Source organism: Aspergillus ruber (assembly GCF_000600275.1).
Source record: "Aspergillus ruber CBS 135680 unplaced genomic scaffold scaffold00009, whole genome shotgun sequence".
NCBI classification, from domain to species: domain Eukaryota; kingdom Fungi; phylum Ascomycota; class Eurotiomycetes; order Eurotiales; family Aspergillaceae; genus Aspergillus; species Aspergillus ruber.
In genome coordinates this window covers 662,812-682,297 of record NW_024467305.1, presented here as the reverse complement: position 1 = coordinate 682,297, position 19,486 = coordinate 662,812, and the positions used below count along the sequence as shown (strand labels likewise).

General features: G+C 47.7%; 6 protein-coding genes across 6 annotated transcripts; 3 read left to right on the top strand and 3 right to left on the bottom strand.

Moving 5' to 3' along the window:
* Positions 1-18: 18 nt before the first annotated feature.
* EURHEDRAFT_411472 (cystathionine gamma-synthase) lies at positions 19-2,609 on the bottom strand. The gene is made up of 5 exons (XM_040781628.1): positions 2,410-2,609; positions 810-2,214; positions 571-754; positions 473-515; positions 19-404 (listed from the first exon to the last, which is right to left on the bottom strand). The coding sequence occupies exons 1-5, from the start codon at positions 2,452-2,454 to the stop codon at positions 282-284; spliced, it is 1,800 nt and encodes a 599-aa protein (XP_040639996.1). The 5' UTR covers positions 2,455-2,609; the 3' UTR covers positions 19-281.
* Positions 2,610-2,914: 305 nt separating this feature from the next.
* EURHEDRAFT_411470 (rRNA-processing protein UTP22) lies at positions 2,915-6,509 on the top strand. The gene has a single exon (XM_040781627.1). The coding sequence runs from the start codon at positions 3,003-3,005 to the stop codon at positions 6,288-6,290; it is 3,288 nt and encodes a 1,095-aa protein (XP_040639995.1). The 5' UTR covers positions 2,915-3,002; the 3' UTR covers positions 6,291-6,509.
* EURHEDRAFT_453795 (putative nuclear envelope pore membrane protein) lies at positions 6,480-10,431 on the bottom strand (the record flags this gene model as incomplete). Its single annotated transcript, XM_040784153.1, has 4 exons — positions 6,480-6,681; positions 6,736-9,693; positions 9,756-9,904; positions 9,973-10,431. 4 exons carry the CDS (start codon positions 10,429-10,431, stop codon positions 6,480-6,482), a joined length of 3,768 nt encoding a protein of 1,255 aa, XP_040639994.1.
* A 422-nt stretch (positions 10,432-10,853) lies between these two features.
* EURHEDRAFT_411468 (ubiquitin C-terminal hydrolase 37) lies at positions 10,854-12,683 on the top strand. The gene is made up of 5 exons (XM_040781626.1): positions 10,854-11,079; positions 11,136-11,230; positions 11,297-11,396; positions 11,451-11,632; positions 11,687-12,683. Exons 1-5 carry the CDS (start codon positions 10,951-10,953, stop codon positions 12,390-12,392), a joined length of 1,212 nt encoding a protein of 403 aa, XP_040639993.1. The 5' UTR covers positions 10,854-10,950; the 3' UTR covers positions 12,393-12,683.
* A 295-nt stretch (positions 12,684-12,978) lies between these two features.
* On the top strand, positions 12,979-14,618 carry EURHEDRAFT_453894 (putative oxysterol binding protein (Orp8); the record flags this gene model as incomplete). Its single annotated transcript, XM_040784162.1, has 6 exons — positions 12,979-13,064; positions 13,159-13,235; positions 13,310-13,349; positions 13,409-13,478; positions 13,535-13,594; positions 13,665-14,618. 6 exons carry the CDS (start codon positions 12,979-12,981, stop codon positions 14,616-14,618), a joined length of 1,287 nt encoding a protein of 428 aa, XP_040639992.1.
* Positions 14,619-15,087: 469 nt separating this feature from the next.
* EURHEDRAFT_376817 (condensin subunit YCS4) lies at positions 15,088-18,972 on the bottom strand (the record flags this gene model as incomplete). Its single annotated transcript, XM_040778893.1, has 6 exons — positions 15,088-15,273; positions 15,339-17,714; positions 17,784-17,925; positions 17,982-18,105; positions 18,165-18,676; positions 18,737-18,972. The coding sequence occupies 6 exons, from the start codon at positions 18,970-18,972 to the stop codon at positions 15,088-15,090; spliced, it is 3,576 nt and encodes a 1,191-aa protein (XP_040639991.1).
* Positions 18,973-19,486: the final 514 nt, after the last annotated feature.

The window sequence follows — 19,486 nt, the reverse complement described above, 5'->3', positions numbered from 1 at the left end:
CCCGAGTTGCAAGTGAGTCCCGTGACACCGCAAAGTCCGCTTACTAACCAATACTTTACTCAGATTACCGAGAATTCATACTTTCTACTACTCCGTATGGAGTGAACAATGAATTGAACCACACTAGCAGACTAATTCAATCGTGTCTGCTTTAAATCTGTATATCACCTCGGCCCAAGTACAAGTAGATCCTCAGGGCTTCACCTGGACTTCCCGCATCCACAGAACGTGATCTGTATGATACTATGGCATACATCCCCTGACACTAGAGGCCCATATGTTTATGACTTCTTGACACTCGCCACTGCATCTAGCGCTTGCTGAAACCTAGAATGAATGTCTGGAATATCTTCTAACCCAACACTTACTCTCACCAAGTTAAAATCAATGCCAAACGAGCTTGCCTGCGAAATGTCAGACAGAGCACATTTGTGAATGGGACGAGAAAATAATTGGATTAAATGATACTTACCCATTCCAATTCGTTGTAATGTGCTATCAATGTGTACGGGCAACTAGGGTTTACCATTAGCATTTAATGTTAAATTATATAGATAATAAGAGACTTGCCTCAGAGTGAAATTAGTCCCAAGACTAGGTCCCTTCATAACTTCCAAGTTATCGAAGAAAGCTGTCGCCTCGCGAGTTGTATGAAAAGTAACAGAAAAAAGACCGCCGTAACCCCCGGTAGGGTTGCGGACGTTATCGTAGAATGACCTTGAAGGGCCATACTTGGGATAGTAAATTTCTTTCACTATAACATATCAAATCAGCAACTAATGCGTCAAACCGACATGAAAATCTAATACCTAGTGGCGATTCTTTCAACATAGCCGTGATATCCTCCGAAGTCTTATTAATCTTCTCGATTCTGGGCACGAAGTCGCGGCTATTTCTTTCAAGAAACACCGCGTCTTCCGCCCAGTAATTATCCTCGTATTCTTTGTTGAATGCATTCTTCAGCTCTTGATAGAAGCGTCCGTGTGGATTGATGACGGCGCTTCCTCCCATAACATTGCTGTCCCCGCTGAATATTTTCGTCAAGCTGCTGACAACGACGTCTGCGTATGGAAGCACGTTAATATTGAGGAAGTTGCCAACGGTCTCATCCACCACTACAAGAAATTCGTATTTGTCGGCAAGTAACCGTATCCTTCTAAGATCTGGCGTTTTGAGTAGTGGGTTACCAGGCACTTCGGTGAAAAGGGCGAGAAACCTTTCACCGTTGGCCAAGCGCGACTCCAAGTCATCCAAGTCTCCAGACGAACCGTGTCCGTAGAATAAGCACCCTGGGCCCCATTTTTCAAGCACTTTCAACGTATCAATGTACGGGAAGCCGAAACAGATGCTCTTCATGGGGCCTCTAGCGGCCAGAGCGATTTGATGGGCATTGAAAATTGAGCCCATTCCACTGGGAAAGAGGTAGACGTCGTCTTCGGTCAATCCCGCCATTCGCCCCTCATCTGATGCCTTTTCAAGAGCCTCGCTTAGTTCAACGTCAGCAGTCATAACACCTGCTATCCGTCTGCGAACGGCCAACTTCGCTTGATCGGCCAAAGAAGTGTTGAGGTTCCGACCAAATCGCTCCTCAATAAACTGGGAGTATTCTCGGCCGTCTTGGGCCCCATCAATTGCGGGAGATGCGCTTGCGGTTGGTCCGGTGCCTCGAGAAAATCCGCTGATAGATCCTTTACCCTGGTATCTTCGCGGTCCTTTACAGGGTCTTTGTGCAGTAGCGTCGGCCATTGCTGACCTGCTCTCCTCCACAAGAAAATTGTCTTCCAGGGCTTTGAGACAAAATTCGCCACGGCGACTTGACACTCCATTGCCAGTGTGTTGCCATACTTGCTTGGCGATTGACGCATACTCTTTGGGATATATCACGCATGAGAGGAGCGACGTCACTGCGGGGGACTCGGCATCAGTACGGGTGCACGGGACGAAGTTCACTATTCGCACTCCTGAAGATTTTCCTGGAGGTATCCTCGATAGAACGAACGAATGGCACACATTCGCGGTCTTTGGCGACGGAAATAGAGTAGCCGACTCGGTTTCGGGATCACCCTGGCGACGTACAACTTCTCGAGCAAGATCTTGGATTATGGGATGGACAAAAAACCTCGGATAGCCACATTGCATCTTCTTTGCGATCCATTCAGCGCCTTCTTCATAAGCCACGTTTGCTTCCCACGTCGGAAGCGACACGCTGACTGCCTTCTCATTGTTAGCAGCTTTACATGCAATTATGTTAGATCCCACAAAACAAAGGGCACCGTTGACAATTAAATATGCCCAGTAAAGGTAGGAGGATTGGATTTCCCTGTTCCAATTGATCCATTCTGAATCATAGAGAGGGCGAGGCATAAGGAGAGGCCCGAATCAATAGACGCGGGGCTTTCATGAACGTACATGGTCTGTGTTCGGAGGGACAGGCCCTCCAACATCCTGAAGCATGACGAACAGTTAAAAGAAAGAAGAGCGGCACAAAAAGAGAATGCAGGATAAAACGTCAATTGCTCTGGTTTGTTTCTAAATCGGAAATCAAAGCAGAGTAGGATCCTTGTTATTATATGACGGAATACACTATGAGTAATTTTCAGTAATCAGTTCTCCGACCGAGGAGGAAAAGTACAGAGCGACTTCGGAGACAGGCGCAGAATGTCTGCAGTTATGATACTGCATTTGCGCCGATTTGCCTGCTGGACGACTGCCAGAACTAGCATATCAATAAAATTTTATCTAGTCCTCCATAGTAAAATTGATCCATTCTGGAGACGACCCATGGGCATCTACGGTCATATTAGTCTCATGGTATTAATCATTACACAAATTGATACAGTCACATGACTAAAGATAAATCGGAGATCGGAGATTGGCAGATACGAAGGAAAAAAAAAAAGTTCAACTCTGACAGGCAAAAAGCAAAGGCCCAACAACCACGATCTGGCTGTCCAGTCATCAATATTTTTCATATATTATTTTATGTTCCACCTTGTCCTAAAATGTTGGATCACACTGTGAAGAGAAGGAAAATTAGTCCTTCTCCAGAGGATGGGGAGAATGGAAACGACCAGATCGCTTCAAAAAACGCCAACAAGAATGCTTCTTCGGTAACAACCAATACAACCAAAAGAGGGAAAAATGATCGGACAGCAGAGCTTGCACTTGCTAGTGGCTTTTACAAATCAAGCTTCTTTAAGTTACAGATGGACGAATTGTTGACCGAGTTGCGACCGAACTATGATAGACAAGTCTCGAAGATCCAAGAAACTCTCCACAAGTTAAAGAAAATCATTGAACGCGTCCCTGATCGTCAACCAAAGCTCGCATTAGTTGCTGAAAAAGAATTGCGCAGCGAACATGGCATTGTCGTCCCATACCCTGCGCCCCGGTCAGGAAAAGATACGAAGTATAGCGTGTCGTATTCGAAGCCGGCAAACGTCAATGTGGTGGGTAGTTTCGCTCTCAGGACGGGCATAAGGTCGCAAGAGGCGTATACGGTTGATCTGGCTGTGACGATGCCAAACAGCCTCTTCCAGGAGAAAGACTATGCCAATCATAGATATTTTCACAAGCGGGCATATTACATCGCATGCCTTGCTGCCGGTATTCGAGAAGCAGACGACTTGAATGTCGATGTTAAATTTGAATTTCAGGATGGGGACAGTCTCCGTCCGCTTGTCATCTTGCAGCCCGAGGAGGATAGCGACATGCCCGCTAGATCGCAAATCCGTATCATCACCGCCATTGACGACAAACTATTTCCGATTGCACGTACCTTACCTTCGAAAAATAACATACGCCAGGGCTCGTCGGCAGAGAAATCCGGCCATGAACAATCTACGCCATTTTACAATGCAGCACTTCGTTCTGAAGCTACAGTGGCTCTGTACCACAAGTATATATATTCAGCTTCCCGGAAATGCGAAGCTTTCAGAGATGCTTGTATCCTTGGCCGTACGTGGCTCCGACAACGAGGATTTGGATCTTCGTTCCAAAGCGGTGGGTTTGGTGGGTTTGAATGGACTGCTCTCATGTCTTTGCTGTTTGACGGTGGAGGTCCGAATGGAAAACCCATTCTTTTACCATCCTACAGCAGTTACCAGTTGTTCAAAGCCACTATACAATTTTTAGTGGGCCGGGATCTCAGCGAACCCTTGCTGCTTTTCGCTTCCGATGTACCACTCCCCCCTGGTGGCCCAGTCTTGTATGATGGCAAGAGAGGACTCAATCTTTTCTATAAGACCATGCCTTGGTCCTATGAATTTCTCCGTCACGAAGCCACGACCACTCTCAGGATGTTGAACGAGTCTCGTGATGATAACTTTGAAAAGGTTTTCATACTCAAAATTAATGAGCCCATGCTGAGATATGACCGGCTCATCTCCCTCCCATATTCGGATAATGGAGACGTCCTCCAAACGATTCGTCACCAAGCCGCAGTGCATGAAGTGGTCTCGAAGGCACTTGGAGACAGAGCTGACCTAATTTCGCTGAGCGGTCGCAGCATCGAACCTTGGACGGTCGACGGAAAGCCTTCATTGAAGAAAGAGGGCGGAAACATCAACATTGCGTTACTTTTGGATTCCGAAAATGCATCGCGTGTTGTTGACCACGGTCCGTCCGCCGAGGAGAAGGAAGAAGCGGCATCATTCCGAACTTTCTGGGGGGAGAAGGCGGAACTAAGACGTTTCAAGGACGGCAGTATCCTTGAAAGTTTGGTGTGGTCTGATCTACCATCTTCGCCATCCATCGTACGTCAGATTTTGGGCTATATTCTTCATCGCCATTTCGATATCACCGAGCAGGACATCAGGTATGTTGGCGATGAGTACGACGAAAAGCTCCGTATCGGCGGCGATGGCATCATTTCGTATAACAGCCCATCATTCCAACTTATTTCCGATTCGTTTAACTCGTTAGAACAATCTATCCAGAGCATGGACGATGTACCATTAACAATTAGGCAGCTGGCCCCTGCCAGCCCCCTTACTCGATACACTGCGCTTCGTGCTCAGAACAGCGACAAGCCAGCAGACATTGTTCTTCAATTTGAAAGCTCCGCACGTTGGCCTGATGACCTCGCGGCAATCCAAATGACGAAAATTGCTTTCCTTCTGAAGATAGGAGATTCCCTAGAATCATCGGGAGCTGCTTCATCGTGTCGGGTTGGACTGGAGAACGAATCAAGCAAGATCCTGAACAATGCTTTCCTCGACATCATTCATGAAACTGGTGTTCCTTTCCGCCTTCGAATTCATCATGACAGAGAGCAGACACTACTGGAGCGTCAACTTAAAGAGAAGAGTATTAGTCCGCGTACAAAGGAAGAGGTTGCCTATGCTCTGTCTGTCTATAAGCGCCATTTCATCCAATCGCCCCGTTTCACACAAGCCATTCGAACATTATGCACTCGTTTCCCGCTACTATCACCCACAATCCGCCTTGTCAAATATTGGTTCAACTCCCATCTTTTCGCAGGCCATGTGAACGAAGAATTGATTGAACTACTGACCGTCCGCACTTTCACTCAGCCATACCCTTGGGAAGCCCCATCTAGCGTTATGGTCGGGTTTCTGAGAACTATCCATTTCCTTTCTCGGTGGGATTGGCAACAGGAGCCTCTGATAGTCGATCTTGGCGGAGAATTAAACCAGGATGTCATTGAGATGATACGCACGCGATTTTCTGCGTGGCGAAGCATAGACCCTGCCATGAACGCCGTTGTTTTGTTTGCGGCGTCAGATGTCGACCTTGACGGAGCGACTTGGACCCAATACGAAGTGCCCCCCAAGGTCGTGGCCGCTCGTATGTCAACTCTAGCCAAGGCAGCGATAAAGCTACTACGGGAAAAAGGGCGTGATCTCAATGTGTCCAGCCTCTTCCAGACATCTCTAGCACCATACGATTTCATCCTCAATCTTCGATCAAAGCTGTTCAGCGATCGCTCATCTTCGACGAAATACAAGAACTTGGCCGAGTATAATTCCCAAGGGCGATCCGATAAGTTGGCAATCGTCAAGTCGTTTGTTGGCGACATTCAAGCATGTTACAGTGAAAGCCTGCTTCTTTTCCATGGCGAGGACGATTGCAAGGTCATTGCAGGCCTCTGGAATCCCCAAACGGCCAAGCCCAGGAGCTTCAATTTGAAGACGGCATACTCTACATCACCTATCCATTTGAGACAGGGGCATAATGGTCAAGTTTCCGTCAATCATCATGCGATTTTGAACGAAATAGCTCGGTTAGGTACGTCGTTGATCGATGGTATTGAAGTACAGAAGGCTTAGTTTGGGAGGTGGATAATTTGCACATATCAATGTAATATACTACCAACTACGCCATAACAATGCAAATGAACAAGAACAGAGAAGACAATCGTTTTATAACATCATATCCAAAAAAAAAAAAAAAGAAAAAAAAAAGACAATAATATAAGTAAATAGGAAAGTCATTAACAACGGTTTCTATCTCCAATTTCATGACCCTGCCCTCGACTTCTCAGACTTTTCGATCGCTGCCTGAGAAGAGAACGAACAGTAACTATCCTTGATCGCAACAACTTCGTAAGTACCCTCGTCGGAAGTCTTGATGGTCTTCTTATGCTCGTAAGAGATATCGTGCTTGATGTCGAGAATTTCAGGCTTCCTCCCTCTTGGTGCGTTTGAACTCCGAATATACCTGTCAATAGTGTTAGTTTCATTTGCCTTCAATTGGGACGTGGGAAAGACTTACGTGAATTCGAATGGTGGCGTGCCCCAGAAATCGAAATGTAGTTCTGCCTCTCCACCTTCGTGAATATCCACAATAGAGGTTTTACCTCTGCTGATTCTGACGCTGGGCATTTCGTGAATGGTTTTTGTGATATCTTTGTGCGCTTTACACCTGCCACTGGCTGTGTCGCTCACGGCGTTGATGGTGAAAACGCCAGACCGTTCCGCAATACGACGAAAATCAGAAGTTCGAGATGTAGCCTTCCTTTGAGCATCGTTGAAAGTATAGAAAACGTCGAACGGTGCATGGCCGGACAACGTGAAAGAAAGACGCTCTCCAACACAATAATCAGTCTTTGACTCGAGAGGAATGATCGTTGGCACATCGGAGACGGCAACTCTGACAGACGAGGTGTCAAGCTCGCTCGTCCGCTGACAACCGCGGGCATCGCGGACCTTGCGTATACTGACAACATGTTGACCCAGGTCCAGATGACGTCTAGGGATGGCAAGTTTGTGTCGGTTGGAGTCGATGTTAGGAATAGTGACAGTCTCTGGCTTTGACTTCGAATGGTGTTTGATGTTGATTTCCAGAGAAAATGGAGGAACACCCTCCAGCGTGATCGGAAGGTATTCCTTGCCATCGGCATCTTCTCTGCAGAAACCATAGATATGACCTGGTGAATCGAACCGTGCCGATGGTAACGGGTTAACTTGCTGAGAAATCACCAGAGGGCTGCTTCGAGGATCATGGTCGTAAAGGTTGTCACCAACTTCCGTGAACTTGTAAGTGTAGCTTCCAGCTTCTGAAGTATCCATTCCCATAGACGCCACACTCATGGCCGTTTTCAAGCTTTGTCGTCGAACAGACGATGAGCCGCGAAGCGTTTTCCGCTGCTGCTCGTACTGAAGGCTATATGGAGGGTTTCCTGCAAGTCGAAGCTCAACGCTGGAGTCGTCACCCTGGCACACTTCAGGCTTCACCACGTTATTATCCAGCCCGACAGGCGATCCATCGACAGCTATAACCCGCGGTCGAGGTATCCAAGAGACGTCGAATACTTTGGCGTACTGATCGACAGTTCCAGGGCAAGAGCCATCAGTAACTCCGACAAGCTCGTAATGCCCCTCATTATCCACATTTAAGATACTATTTTCCTGCCAGAGTACCTTCTCAAGTGTGGGAGAATTGGCGTCCCCAACCTTGTACTTAACGGTCCATGGCCGTTCGCCGCTTAGTCTGAGAGGAATGTCGACCTTCGAACCTTGCAAAGCCAAGACGCTTCTCTTTCGGTCAATTTGGCCAAACGACACATGTGGTGGCTTAGGGCGGGCGTCGACCTTGATATTGTCCTTTAAGATCCGTTTGCAGTTCGACCGATCTCTAATATTTGTCAGGACAAGGTTGTACTCCCCACCGCTGACGAGGCGGTCGGTCACGATACTTGCGACATCGCTTTCAGATTCAAGGACATGTTTAGTCTTCTTGCCATTGTGGACGAGTTCGTATTGCAGGGTCCAAGGCGATTCGCCGATGAAGGCAACATCAACAGATACTGGCTCGCCAAAGCAAGCTTTTCGCACTTCTCTGGATCCAGTAAAATGGGCAGAGGCCGGCGGCTTGACATCCTGCTCTAAAACGGGTGTTTTGTCTTTCAAAGATCGTGGAGCATAAACAGCATCTGCAACGTCAAGGAATCGGTATCGGTAAAAGCCTGCTTCGGAAGGTGTAAAATCAAGTTGAGTACGCAGCCCATCAACACTAAGCGACTTCGTCTCAATGCCTCTTGAATGCTCGACACTGTACCGAAGGCGGAACGGCGGCGAGCCTGTAAAGTCCAAGTCGACGAGTAATCCAACCGAGTTGTTAGCACATTTGTCGAAGATCTTCTCATGTCGGACACCCAACTCAGGCTCGGGCGGGTTGTGCAGATAACAGGAAGAGGGCTCCATGATGTCTCCCGAGCAGTGCTGGCTTGAAATGGCATCTAACGTATACCAGCCGGGATCCTTTATCTGGGGTTTTAGGTCAAGACTCTTCAAAGATAGTTGACGAGTCTTCTGGCCGGTTCCGCTAAACGAGTATGTGAGTGAGAAAGGCCCGTCCCCGTTGTATCCTCTACCGACAGGCTGATATTTAACTGGTAAATCGATGCTGTCGCCTTTGGCTACTTCTAAGAAGTGCCGGTCATCGCATCCAGACAAGGATAATCGAGGTCTTTCATGAACGGAGAATTGGTGCGACTGCGATGAGTGCTTTACTGATGGGCGATCCACCTCGTCCAAGGCTGTCGAGTAGTTCGCCACGTTTCCAGAACCATCATGGATCTCCTCGATAGCGTAGAACCATTCGCCTCCAGCATTCAAGGACTCGTTCAAAGGAACCTCAATTCTCTGGCTCTGAGCCCAGGAGACATCCATTTGCCGTGAACTGAAAAGCGCACCGGTGCGCTTCTGGCTTAGCAATGGCGAGCGCAAGCTATCCGGCTGGATGGTTTGGAAAGAATAGCCGCGGTCAAGATTATTCACCTGTCTGCTGTATTTGATCTTCAATGGAGGCGTTCCTTCGACCTCCAATACTAGATTCGACAGCTCTCCTCGACATTTGTGTGTAATAGTGTTCTTGATAGTAGCACGAGGGCAGGGGACGACAAGTGCATCAGAGGCTCGCATGTGGACTTCAAGGTTGGATTTATCCACAACCCTCTGCAAACGATAAATCCCAGGCCGCCGCACTGGGTACAGCAGATCACGGTGGGATCCAGGGTCGGGGCTCGACAGCTGCTTGTCCGCCTGACGCTTCATCTGCTTCAATTGCTTTGACGGAATGGAGATTGTCTCGTTACCACCGTTGTCGAAATCTAGGCGGAACAGCTCGATAATAATCGGGTCGGTTTGGTTGACACGGATTGGCAAGTCCATCGAGCTCTTGTACGAATCTAGACAAAGTGGTGCATGATCCGGGTTGAGAACGGCAGAACTAGACTCATCAGTAACCAGCCTCATGGACGGCAGAAAATACCAAGAATGAGAAAAACTTACCCCTCCGGCAGAATATGGACGATTTGCTTTCCCAGGATAAGCGATGAATTGTGAATGATGTCTCCCGGTTTGACACTTCGTTCAGAGATCGACAGCTCCCTATCGTAAGCCAACTTAGCCACTCCCGAAAGCCATGCGGCTACTGGGATCTACTCCCAAATTAGCAGGACATTCCACCAAACCCGTGGACAAAAGGAAACGACAGAGTCGCACGTACCGGAATGCGGAACATTAAGAACATATTACCAACAATATGGATCAGAAAGATCGAAAGCGTCGTCGGAAAGGCCCATTCGAGCCATGGTATCCGCAGCGCCTGAAGACCGAAAAGGAAGATGCCGTCAATCAAGTTCCACTTCATGAAAAGCCATGTCGAATCCAGGTCGTCTGATGCAGACCAAGATTCATACAATCGCCAAGCATTAAGAGCGACATAAAACGCCACGACGTAGAGTCTTTGCGAAGGTGCATCTATCAAATTGGTTGGCACTAGCGGTGAAGAAGAGCTGTCGACATCCTGAGAGACCTTTGGGGTAGGCTCGAGCTCTCTGGGCTCGTGAGGCCTAGGCGATTTGAATGCTGGGGTGTTGGGCCCATAGCTTCCATAGTTCCTTGTTCGTTGGGCTGTCTGAGGCGTTTGAGGGAACGCAGACCGAAGTCGAGGAGTGCCGTTCATGGCATGCTGTGGTCGCGGAGATCACTGCTTTTACGGGAGATATTTGTGAGTACTCCGTAGTGACTAGACTTTAACTAGATAATTTGAGGGGAAGCATACCTAGACCTGAGTGGGTTGAAGAGGAAACAACCAGAGACCGAAAAATCCTTGGCGGTTCTCACTTGAGTACACGCAGAGATAAAAGGCACCAATAGGAGTTAGGACTATAATAATTAGTCCCCTCCGGAGAAAGGCAAGGAGTAAATGGCAGCACCTGTCTACCACCTGGAAATAGCTCTAAATCAGAGGGGAAAGGGAAAAAATAAAGACGGAGAAGCAGCCAAAGCAGCAAAAGAAGTTCCGCGCGTGGAGTCGCGTTTGGAGCAGAAGCTTCGGCCAATCAGGTGCATGGGCCGATGACCTCTTCTATCAACATTCATTCGATCCATTCTTCCAGCAACTGAAAAGAAGCTCTTCTTGCTTCCCTGGTCTATTCAACAGTGCTTAATAAACCAAATCACTGTGCAATCAGATTAGGTTATGAGTGAACGCGCCAGGCCAAGAAAACTCAGCTCACTGTTTGGGGAAGAAGATTCCAATGAAATATTCCAGCCAATAGAACTGAAGTCAAATGAATGGAACGGATTCTGTGAAATTGAGTCAGAGCCTGTAAGTCATGGGAAGTCGAGAAAAGGAACATAGACTAATATCTAACTCTAATCAAGGCCTTTTTCAATGTGATGCTCCGAGAATTTGGCGTCAAGGGCGTCAAAGTGCAAGAAGTCGTGTCATTAGAAGAGGAATTGCTGGCATTTCTGAAGTATGTTATGTAAAATCGTTGGTTTCTTCTCGTGCTTCTCTAACCAATCTCGCTTCATGTGAACAGTAAACCTGTCTACGGCCTGATCTTCCTTTTTCGCTGGCGAGAGGACGATCCTGAAAAGCAGGAACCAAGCTGTCCTGAAGGGCTTTGGTTTGCTAATCAGGTTGGTGGCTTCGGGACCAGATAAACTTAATAAAAGGCTGATGCACCGAAACAGACAGCTGGTAATGCCTGCGGCAGTGTGGCATTATTAAACATCGTCAATAATATAGAAGGCATTGAATTGGGTGAGAATTTACGGCAGTTCAAGGATTTTACCATGTCTTTTACACCTGCATTGCGGGGCGATGCTATCAATAATTTCGAATTCGTCAAACGAATACACAACTCATTTGCACGGTATGCTTTGCTCTCACCTTCCGTCGGTCTTCATTTCTGACAATGACTATTTAGTAAGATGGACATGCGCAACGTTGATCTACAACTAAAAAATGAAGCGACTTCCCGGCGGCGGACCAAGAGTACTCGGGACGACGAGACAGACGCGGGGTTTCATTTTATTGCATTTGTCCCAGCGATGGGTAAAGTGTGGAAGTTTGACGGATTAGAACGCCAGCCCCAGTCCATAGGAGATTGTCCAGAAAATGACTGGCTAGATTTGGTCAGACCCAACATCCTGACGAGAATGGAGGAGTACGAAGAAGACCAGATTGAATTTTCCATTTTGAGCTTAGGCAGAGACCCCCTTCTTGGCCTTACGGAAAAGTTAGCCGTCAACGTCAAAAGTCTAGAGGTTATCAACAAGCGCCTCGGGGATATGACCAATTATGAGACTGCTGCAGCCCACGACACCGAAGACAACACTATTCTGGAGCCCGATGCATCATTATCCCTGTCAAGAGAGGCAATCGACCATGCCGAAATCCCCCCAGATCAAAAAGAGGCATACGAAAGTTGTTCTCCTGAAGAATTAAACCAATGGCGTCAGAAGCTCAGTGAAGAACAACAAGAGCTTCGGGCCGCCATCCGGGAAGAACAACAGTCAAAAAATGCCGACGATGACTATGCAGCAGGCCGGCGATACAACTACGGATCGACCGTAAGTAAATGGGTAGGCATTTTGGCGCGTAAAGGGGTCCTTGAGGACCAGGCTGTTTAATTTTTCTTTCTGTGTGCTTGCTATAGATAGAAAAATAAGTATACCTCCGCGCATGAACCTCGTGGGAGATTCGATTGGCCGACAGTCTCTCAGTAAAACAGCCTTTTTTTTGTTCTATGATCGCCCCTTGTGGTGCGTTGTTCCATTTTCAGATGATCAGGAAGATCTATCCTTTCTCTGTGTATGTGTGTATATATCTCTGTTTCTATGGTAGAGGCATCCCTGAAGTCGACCAAAAGGGTAAAAGAGAAGACTTCCATCGTCATTGCGAGGGACACCGCCTGAACACCGTTTTTTCGTCAGGTCAACTCAATTCACTTCTGACTTTTGACTTCTACTATTTCTCTTCGGTCTTTTTTTTTTTTTTTTTTTTTTTTTTTTTTTTCACGATTTCTTCTCCTTCTAATATTGGCCGTACTCTTGAAATTGATTGCGGGTTTGCCACATAGTTTCTTGGTCTTATTCGTCATCTTATCATCTCGATTATCGTCATCAGCCACCAAGCAACCGTACCTTCACCGTTTTTCTGTACTTTGACATTTCAAAGGAAAGAAAAGAATAATAATATATACTCCAGTATTTCACCATGTCATCAGCATCTGCTGCTTCCGCCCCTGAAAAGGCACCGGACGACTCGTCAAAGTTGAAGACTTTCCTCTCTATCCTTCGGAAGTATGCGTTGACCTTTTATCACTTCCCACCGTTGATATCGATATGCTTCGTCACAGTTCACTCGATTGGTACTGACTCAATGGCTTTGTGTCAGGTTCGTCGGTGTGGCAGACATTGCATCTGTCCGCTTCTCTTTACCTGCACATCTTCTGGAACCAACGCCAAACTTGGGTAAGACCCCAAACTCAATTATACACGCATTCGCAGCGGTGCATTGGGCTGACAGATGCTGGGTTATTATTTAGAATATTGGAACTATCTCGATAGACCGGAGACCTTTGCAAGGTCAGCAAGACCATCATAACGTCACAACAACACGTTTTCATCTGACACAGGAGTCACAGCATTGGCAAATCGAATGATGAATTGGGGCGGATGCTGGAGGTCTTGCGGTTCTGGTTCACCAAGGACCTGGTATATTCCGTCTGTACATTGGTGTTTCTGAGATGGTTGAACTGAACCTATGGCAGAAATACATCAAGGGCAAGCCGTGCAAACCTTATAATTCTACGCTGGGCGAGTTCTTCCGGGTGAGCCAAATATATGGATATGCGCACGTGTGTATGTGTGGCTAACCCCCTTCGTTTTTGGAATATCTAGTGCAAATGGGAAGTCGAGGACAGCGCACCGGGAATATCTGTTCCCTCCGGTCCAAACAGCCAGAATGGGAACACTTCTGTTGATGATGGTGGCGGTGGAAAACTGGCCAATGTATGCTACCTGACCGAACAGACGTCTCACCATCCGCCAGTGTCCGCTTTCTACATCGAATGTCCCGACCGTGGTGTTTCGGCTCGGGGTTTTGATCAAATCAGTGCCAAGTTCACTGGCACAAGCGTCCGTGTTGTGCCGGGTGAATATAACCGGGGAATCTTCGTCAACGTCGAGAAGAGGGGCAATGAAGAGTACCAGATGTCTCATCCTGCTGCTTATCTTGGGGGTATTTTAAGAGGGGCACTGTCGATTACTGTCTCAGATACATGTTATGTCACATGTCCTAAAACGCGCATCAAAACAATCCTCCAGTACCAAGAGGACAGTTGGATTGGCCGGGCCCAATACAAAGTTGAAGGCTTGGTCTTCCGGTACAACCCAGGCAACGATACTGCGACAAAAATAAAAGACGTGCCGGAAAGCGATGTCTTGGCCCGAATCAGCGGATCGTGGCATGGCCAAATCCACTATACTCTAGCTGGGACAACCGATCCCCAACTGTTAATTGATATCGCCCCTCTTTTCCCAGCTGCTAAGACTGTCCCTCCCGAAGAGACCCAGTTGTCTAATGAGTCTCGCAAGTTCTGGTCGGGGGTCACAGAAGCTATCCTGGACAAGCGGTACAGCCAAGCCACAAAGCTGAAGCAAGATATCGAGGAGCGACAGCGCCAGAAGGCAGCCGAACGAAAGCAAAACAACGAAACATGGCAACCGCGCTTCTTCACGAGTCCAACCACAACCTCGGGCAAACCGGAGTTGACTGAAGAAGGTCGTCAAGCACTTCAGGGAGTAAGCAATGGTGAATATAAACTGGAGGAAAGCCAAAAAATGGGCGCATAAAATTTCCCTTATCCAGTTCTTAATGAATTTGTTTTGTTGATATGTCAGCGCAATCGGTGAAGGATCACGACTCTTCTGCTATTTTCTTGGTTTGTTTGTGTACTTCTGATGAGAATATTCTCGGTGCCAATTAATAAATCAATCGTTAGTCTACATTTTCTCGAGGCCGGCATATATAAAGAAGACGAGACCCTACGGTATCTCTAATTAGTTATGGCCAAGAGCAACCTGAGCCATGACTGGATATATTCTGGAACCAAAACAATATTCACCATCCACGGAAAGTAAGAAACGAAGTAGAAATTATATACAATCCAAGAGTAACAAATAAACAGACAAAACTCGTTTAACTATGATATGTATAATCCCGTAGTCAAGTCCTCCATCCAGTATCGCGCCGTTACTCCCAATGGATCAGAAACCCGAATCTCATAAAACGCATTATAGTCCATAACAAATAGCACTAGACTTAAGCAGCAGCAGCGGTGGCGACAGTGGCAACCATATTGAATCCGGCTGTCACCGTCTTGGTGATATCCTCATTCTTATGCGGCAAAAGGGACAAGGCATACGCGACATCGTTCCACTGCCGCTCTGTCTCACATCGAGGAAGGCGAGCGGCAAGTTTCTCTGCCAATTGCCGGGCGTGTTTTTCCTAGGGGTATTGTTATTAGTTGCCTGCAATAGAAGAACAAAGGAAAAAGGGAATTGATAGCATACCTTTTCAACGAAGCCAATCAGAAATTTGATGATGCGGCGCAAAGAAGTTTCCTCGAGGTTGCGCTCCGCGCTCAGCAGACTAAACATGTCGACAAAGTGGTTGTACACAGCGTTATCCTTGCCAGCCAGTTCTGTGAAGAACATACGCGCCAGATCAGCGATCCGCTTGTCGCTGTCTTCCAGACACTTGGCCATTTCACCAAGCTGTCCTTTGACCTTGACTTGACCCGCCAGAATCAGGAAGGTCAGTGTCATGAGACAAGTACGTTTGACTGAGTGATCGTCATCATTCAATCGGCGGTACAGGAAGTCGGTGTTCTCGTCGATAAGATGATTAAAGCAGACCGCCATGTCACCAAGCGCAATGACCGCGTTGCTACGGACTGTCGGGTCCTCAGAGCGCTCCATGATTGTGATCAGGAGTGGGAGGTTCTTCTCACAATACTCAGCCGACACGCACATGAGTTTCGCCATGCACAGAGTCGCTGCTGCTTGTAGGTTGCGATCTGGGTATGTGTTACTGTTTGCGCAGACCTCTTCAACCAATGGTCCAAAGTTGGACAACAGGGAGTTCTCCCCATACAGGAGTTCTCGCTCGCGAATGTGGTTCATAGCATCTGTGAAGTCATCTTCAGTTGTTCCACCGATCAAATCCAATTCATCATCTGCAGATTGGTTCTGAGCCGCTTGGCTGACCGGCTTGTTTTTCTCCTGCTCTGCCTTGCGGCGCTTAAAGTCGAGTTCACAGAGTTCGAGATGAACGATTTGTTTGATTGCGATGTGACCGACAACGAATAGCAGTTGGGAAAGAGCAGCAGATGTAGTCTTGGGCCTTGCACCTTGGCCATCTGACGATGCTGTTCCTGGGCGTTGTTCATCGCCGTCTGCGGTCTCCGCCGATGGGGAAGGTCGTTGCAATTGTGGTTGAAAGACGAATCTGGTCTTCCGTTTGAGAATGTCAGAGCAGAGTACGTCTGGATGTTTAGACAGTGCATAAATAGCACTGACAGCTTGTTCTGCCACTCCAAACCACTCCTTGCTATCCGATACAATCTCAACCATGGCAGCAAGCTTGGCAAGAACAGGGTGATCATTCGTAAGTTTTGGAATACCGGCATCCTTTGATTTGGCCTGGCGACCAGGTACCATTCTCCGTAGCGCGACACATGTGTATTTTGCAAGCACAAGGTCTGCTCTTCCGAGGCCCCCAAGACCGATGCGCAGCATGGTTTCGATCTCTTTGATGACAACTTCGGGGTCTGCCAAAGCAAGCATTCCAAGGACGATGATAGCACCTCGGCGCTGCGTCTTGGAGATTTCCTTCTTCTGAACACCGTAAACTTGCCAGAGCTTCGCGATGACAGCTTCTGAAATATGACCAGCATTCATCATCGTGCTAAGTAACTGTTCAAGGCAAGTAAGTTCGGCAGGAGTCGAACCAAACGTTAAACTGATCATGTTCCGGGCAATATAGTTAGCAGTGTCGTTAGTGCTAAAGGAGTCCGGCGCTTCGAAGAAAAGCCCCTTATAACAGTCGATCAAATGTGTCTGCACTCCTTTACCCTCATCACTGTTCCCTTTAGTCCAGATAAGCCGCAGCATTCGCCGAATGCCGCTGCGCGCAGTCTCAATCTTGTAGGCATCAATCATCACGAAGAAATCCATGGCTTCGATAACCTCACTCTTATTTTTAGATGATAAGAGCTGGGAGACGGTTCCAGAGGCCATGTGGAGGACTTCGATAAAGCGAATAGCCTCGCTGTAGTACTTCCTCGTCAGTTGGAGTCTGGTAAGCAGCTCAGATGTTGCTGCTTGTTCTGCAGCCTTCTGCATCGCTATAGCCTTCTGTTCTTCTGTCATCCGAGGAGCTTTGGAGGGAGAGTCTTCTGGCAACTGTGTTGCATCGTCCAAAAGTTCACTGTCAATTTGCAATCCCTCGTCTCCGTCGAAGCCAGGTGTTTCAGGAGGCCTCAATGCATTCAACTCGACGTCGACAGCCTCAAGTCGGGAATTCCATTCTTGGTAAGAAAGCTGTCCTCCATGCATAACGCTGAATGGGTGAGTCGCGACCAACTTTCCGAGTAGCTTAATCGCATTTCGTCGCACATTGCTGCTTTTATCCTCCAAGCTTCTCGCTGCAAGCTCAGCAACTGCCTGTCTACGTTTGGGGAACTTCTGTTCGAGGTCGCATATCTTCAAGTACACCTGGATGGCTCGGCAGCGACAGTAAGGGTTGATGTCAAGGAAGCGCTCTTCAAGGACATCGAAAAAAGCGTTAATTTGCGTCTTGTAGTTTTCACTTGGCTCTTCTTGTTTACTCAAGTCGATGAGGAGGTTTCCGCAGACTTCAATCACGGCGCAACGGAGGGTATACGACTGTGAAGATATTTAGTTCCCTTTCGTTCATGCGATCAGCGCAGGGGAGGCAGCGAAGGAACACCATACCTCACTATCGAGCTGCTTCGCTAAAAGGGTCATCTGTTTAATGATCAAGCGAGGCGTAAGTTCTGAGAGCTTCACTATAAATGCAGATACCGATTTTGGTCCCCTGGTATCGTTGGAGTTAAACTCCTTGTTCGCCAGTTCCCTGTGCCAGGTTAGCCTATTGCTCGTAATCATATCATTCTTTCGGCGCGAAAGTACTTTAGAATCTCATCCGAGAGCTGCGGATAGTCGTATTGTTCTGCAAGGATATGGAGGAACTCTGCCATCGGCTCGGATAGGTGTTCAAAGTACGTCAAGCTCTGTACGATAGATGTCTGGGCTCCTAAAGCGACCATTCTTTTAGCAGCTTGTTCCCACTTTTTGCAACACCAAGAAGCTTACCAAAGGCATGGCCATGATGCTTGACGGCTATGCAAAGGACCTTGAAAGCATGCATGCGGATTGCCATGCTCTTTACCCGTTGCTCACTCTCCAACATGAGGTAGACTGAGCGGGAAAATAGGTTAATGAAGGTGTCACGGTCCGAGGTAGTCAGGAATATGCGGCCAAGCTTAAGTTTCATAACTTTGCACATTGTCTCCATAGACATCTGGATTTGGGGTGTCCAGTCCCAGTGGCCGTCTCCCCGCGTGCTTGTTTTGGACTTGGACTTCCCAGCGCCCCTCCTTGCCGGTGCAGCCTCCGTGGGCTTTTCGGCCGCTTTGATTTCAACAGCTGACAGAGCCCACTGAAGCAAGAAGCCGTACATTTCCAATAGTTGCTTGTGATGCTGAATGGCATCTTGCTCATCTGACTCGAGATCGCCGTGGATGGTGTCCGCTTCGACTGATAGCCCGGATACAACGAGATCTAAAAGTTTGCTGAGGGACCGTGTAGGGACGAAGGCCGAATACCTATTAAGAATCCACAAGTTCAGCGCTCAATCCATCAACATCAGAGTGATCAATGCGTACTTTAACAAAAATTGTAATGAGTCAAAGAAGGATGACCTGGTCAGACCTTCCGGGCTCTCTGCTACTCCATCCACAACGGAGTTCAACACATTGTCGACCAGCGTAGATGATAATTGATCGGGGTCTGTTTCGCAGTCTATCAACTCGGAGTCGGCATCGGGGGTGGGAACGGAGGTCGGGTCACTCAGGTAGAACTTGAGCGACTCATTAATATCGAACTGGATCCTGTCCTCCATGATGAGTGAGCCTCGATGAACAGAGGCGACAGAGGGGAAGAGCAGGATCAAGATATGGAGGGGTCAGGGATATCGCGGGGTTTAGAGGTAAAGGGAGGAAGACAAAAACGAGTCGAGATGGCGACCAGCGATGAAAACCAAACAAACATATCATTTGTTTGTATTTTTCCTATTCTGTACGTCCCGATAGTACTATCACCTGCGTATGTGACGTACCGTAATTTTATCCTACACACTTTATTGGTTATGATTGAGAATACAGGTAATTCAAAGGGCACTGCATCGGCGTAAATAAACAGCGACCATACCGGATGGGGCAATTTTCGCTCGCCGCTCTAACGGGCAAAAAAGAGACGCGCACCAGACACATGCATTCGCGACTCGAGGTTGCGGACAGACGCCAGCGACGAATTGCACGACTAGTAGTGATTTCTTTTTGATTAATTAACTAAATTGGTACTCAATCATATCAGATCTGAGGTCATATTCCTCCGAACTTCGCGAATAACCCCAT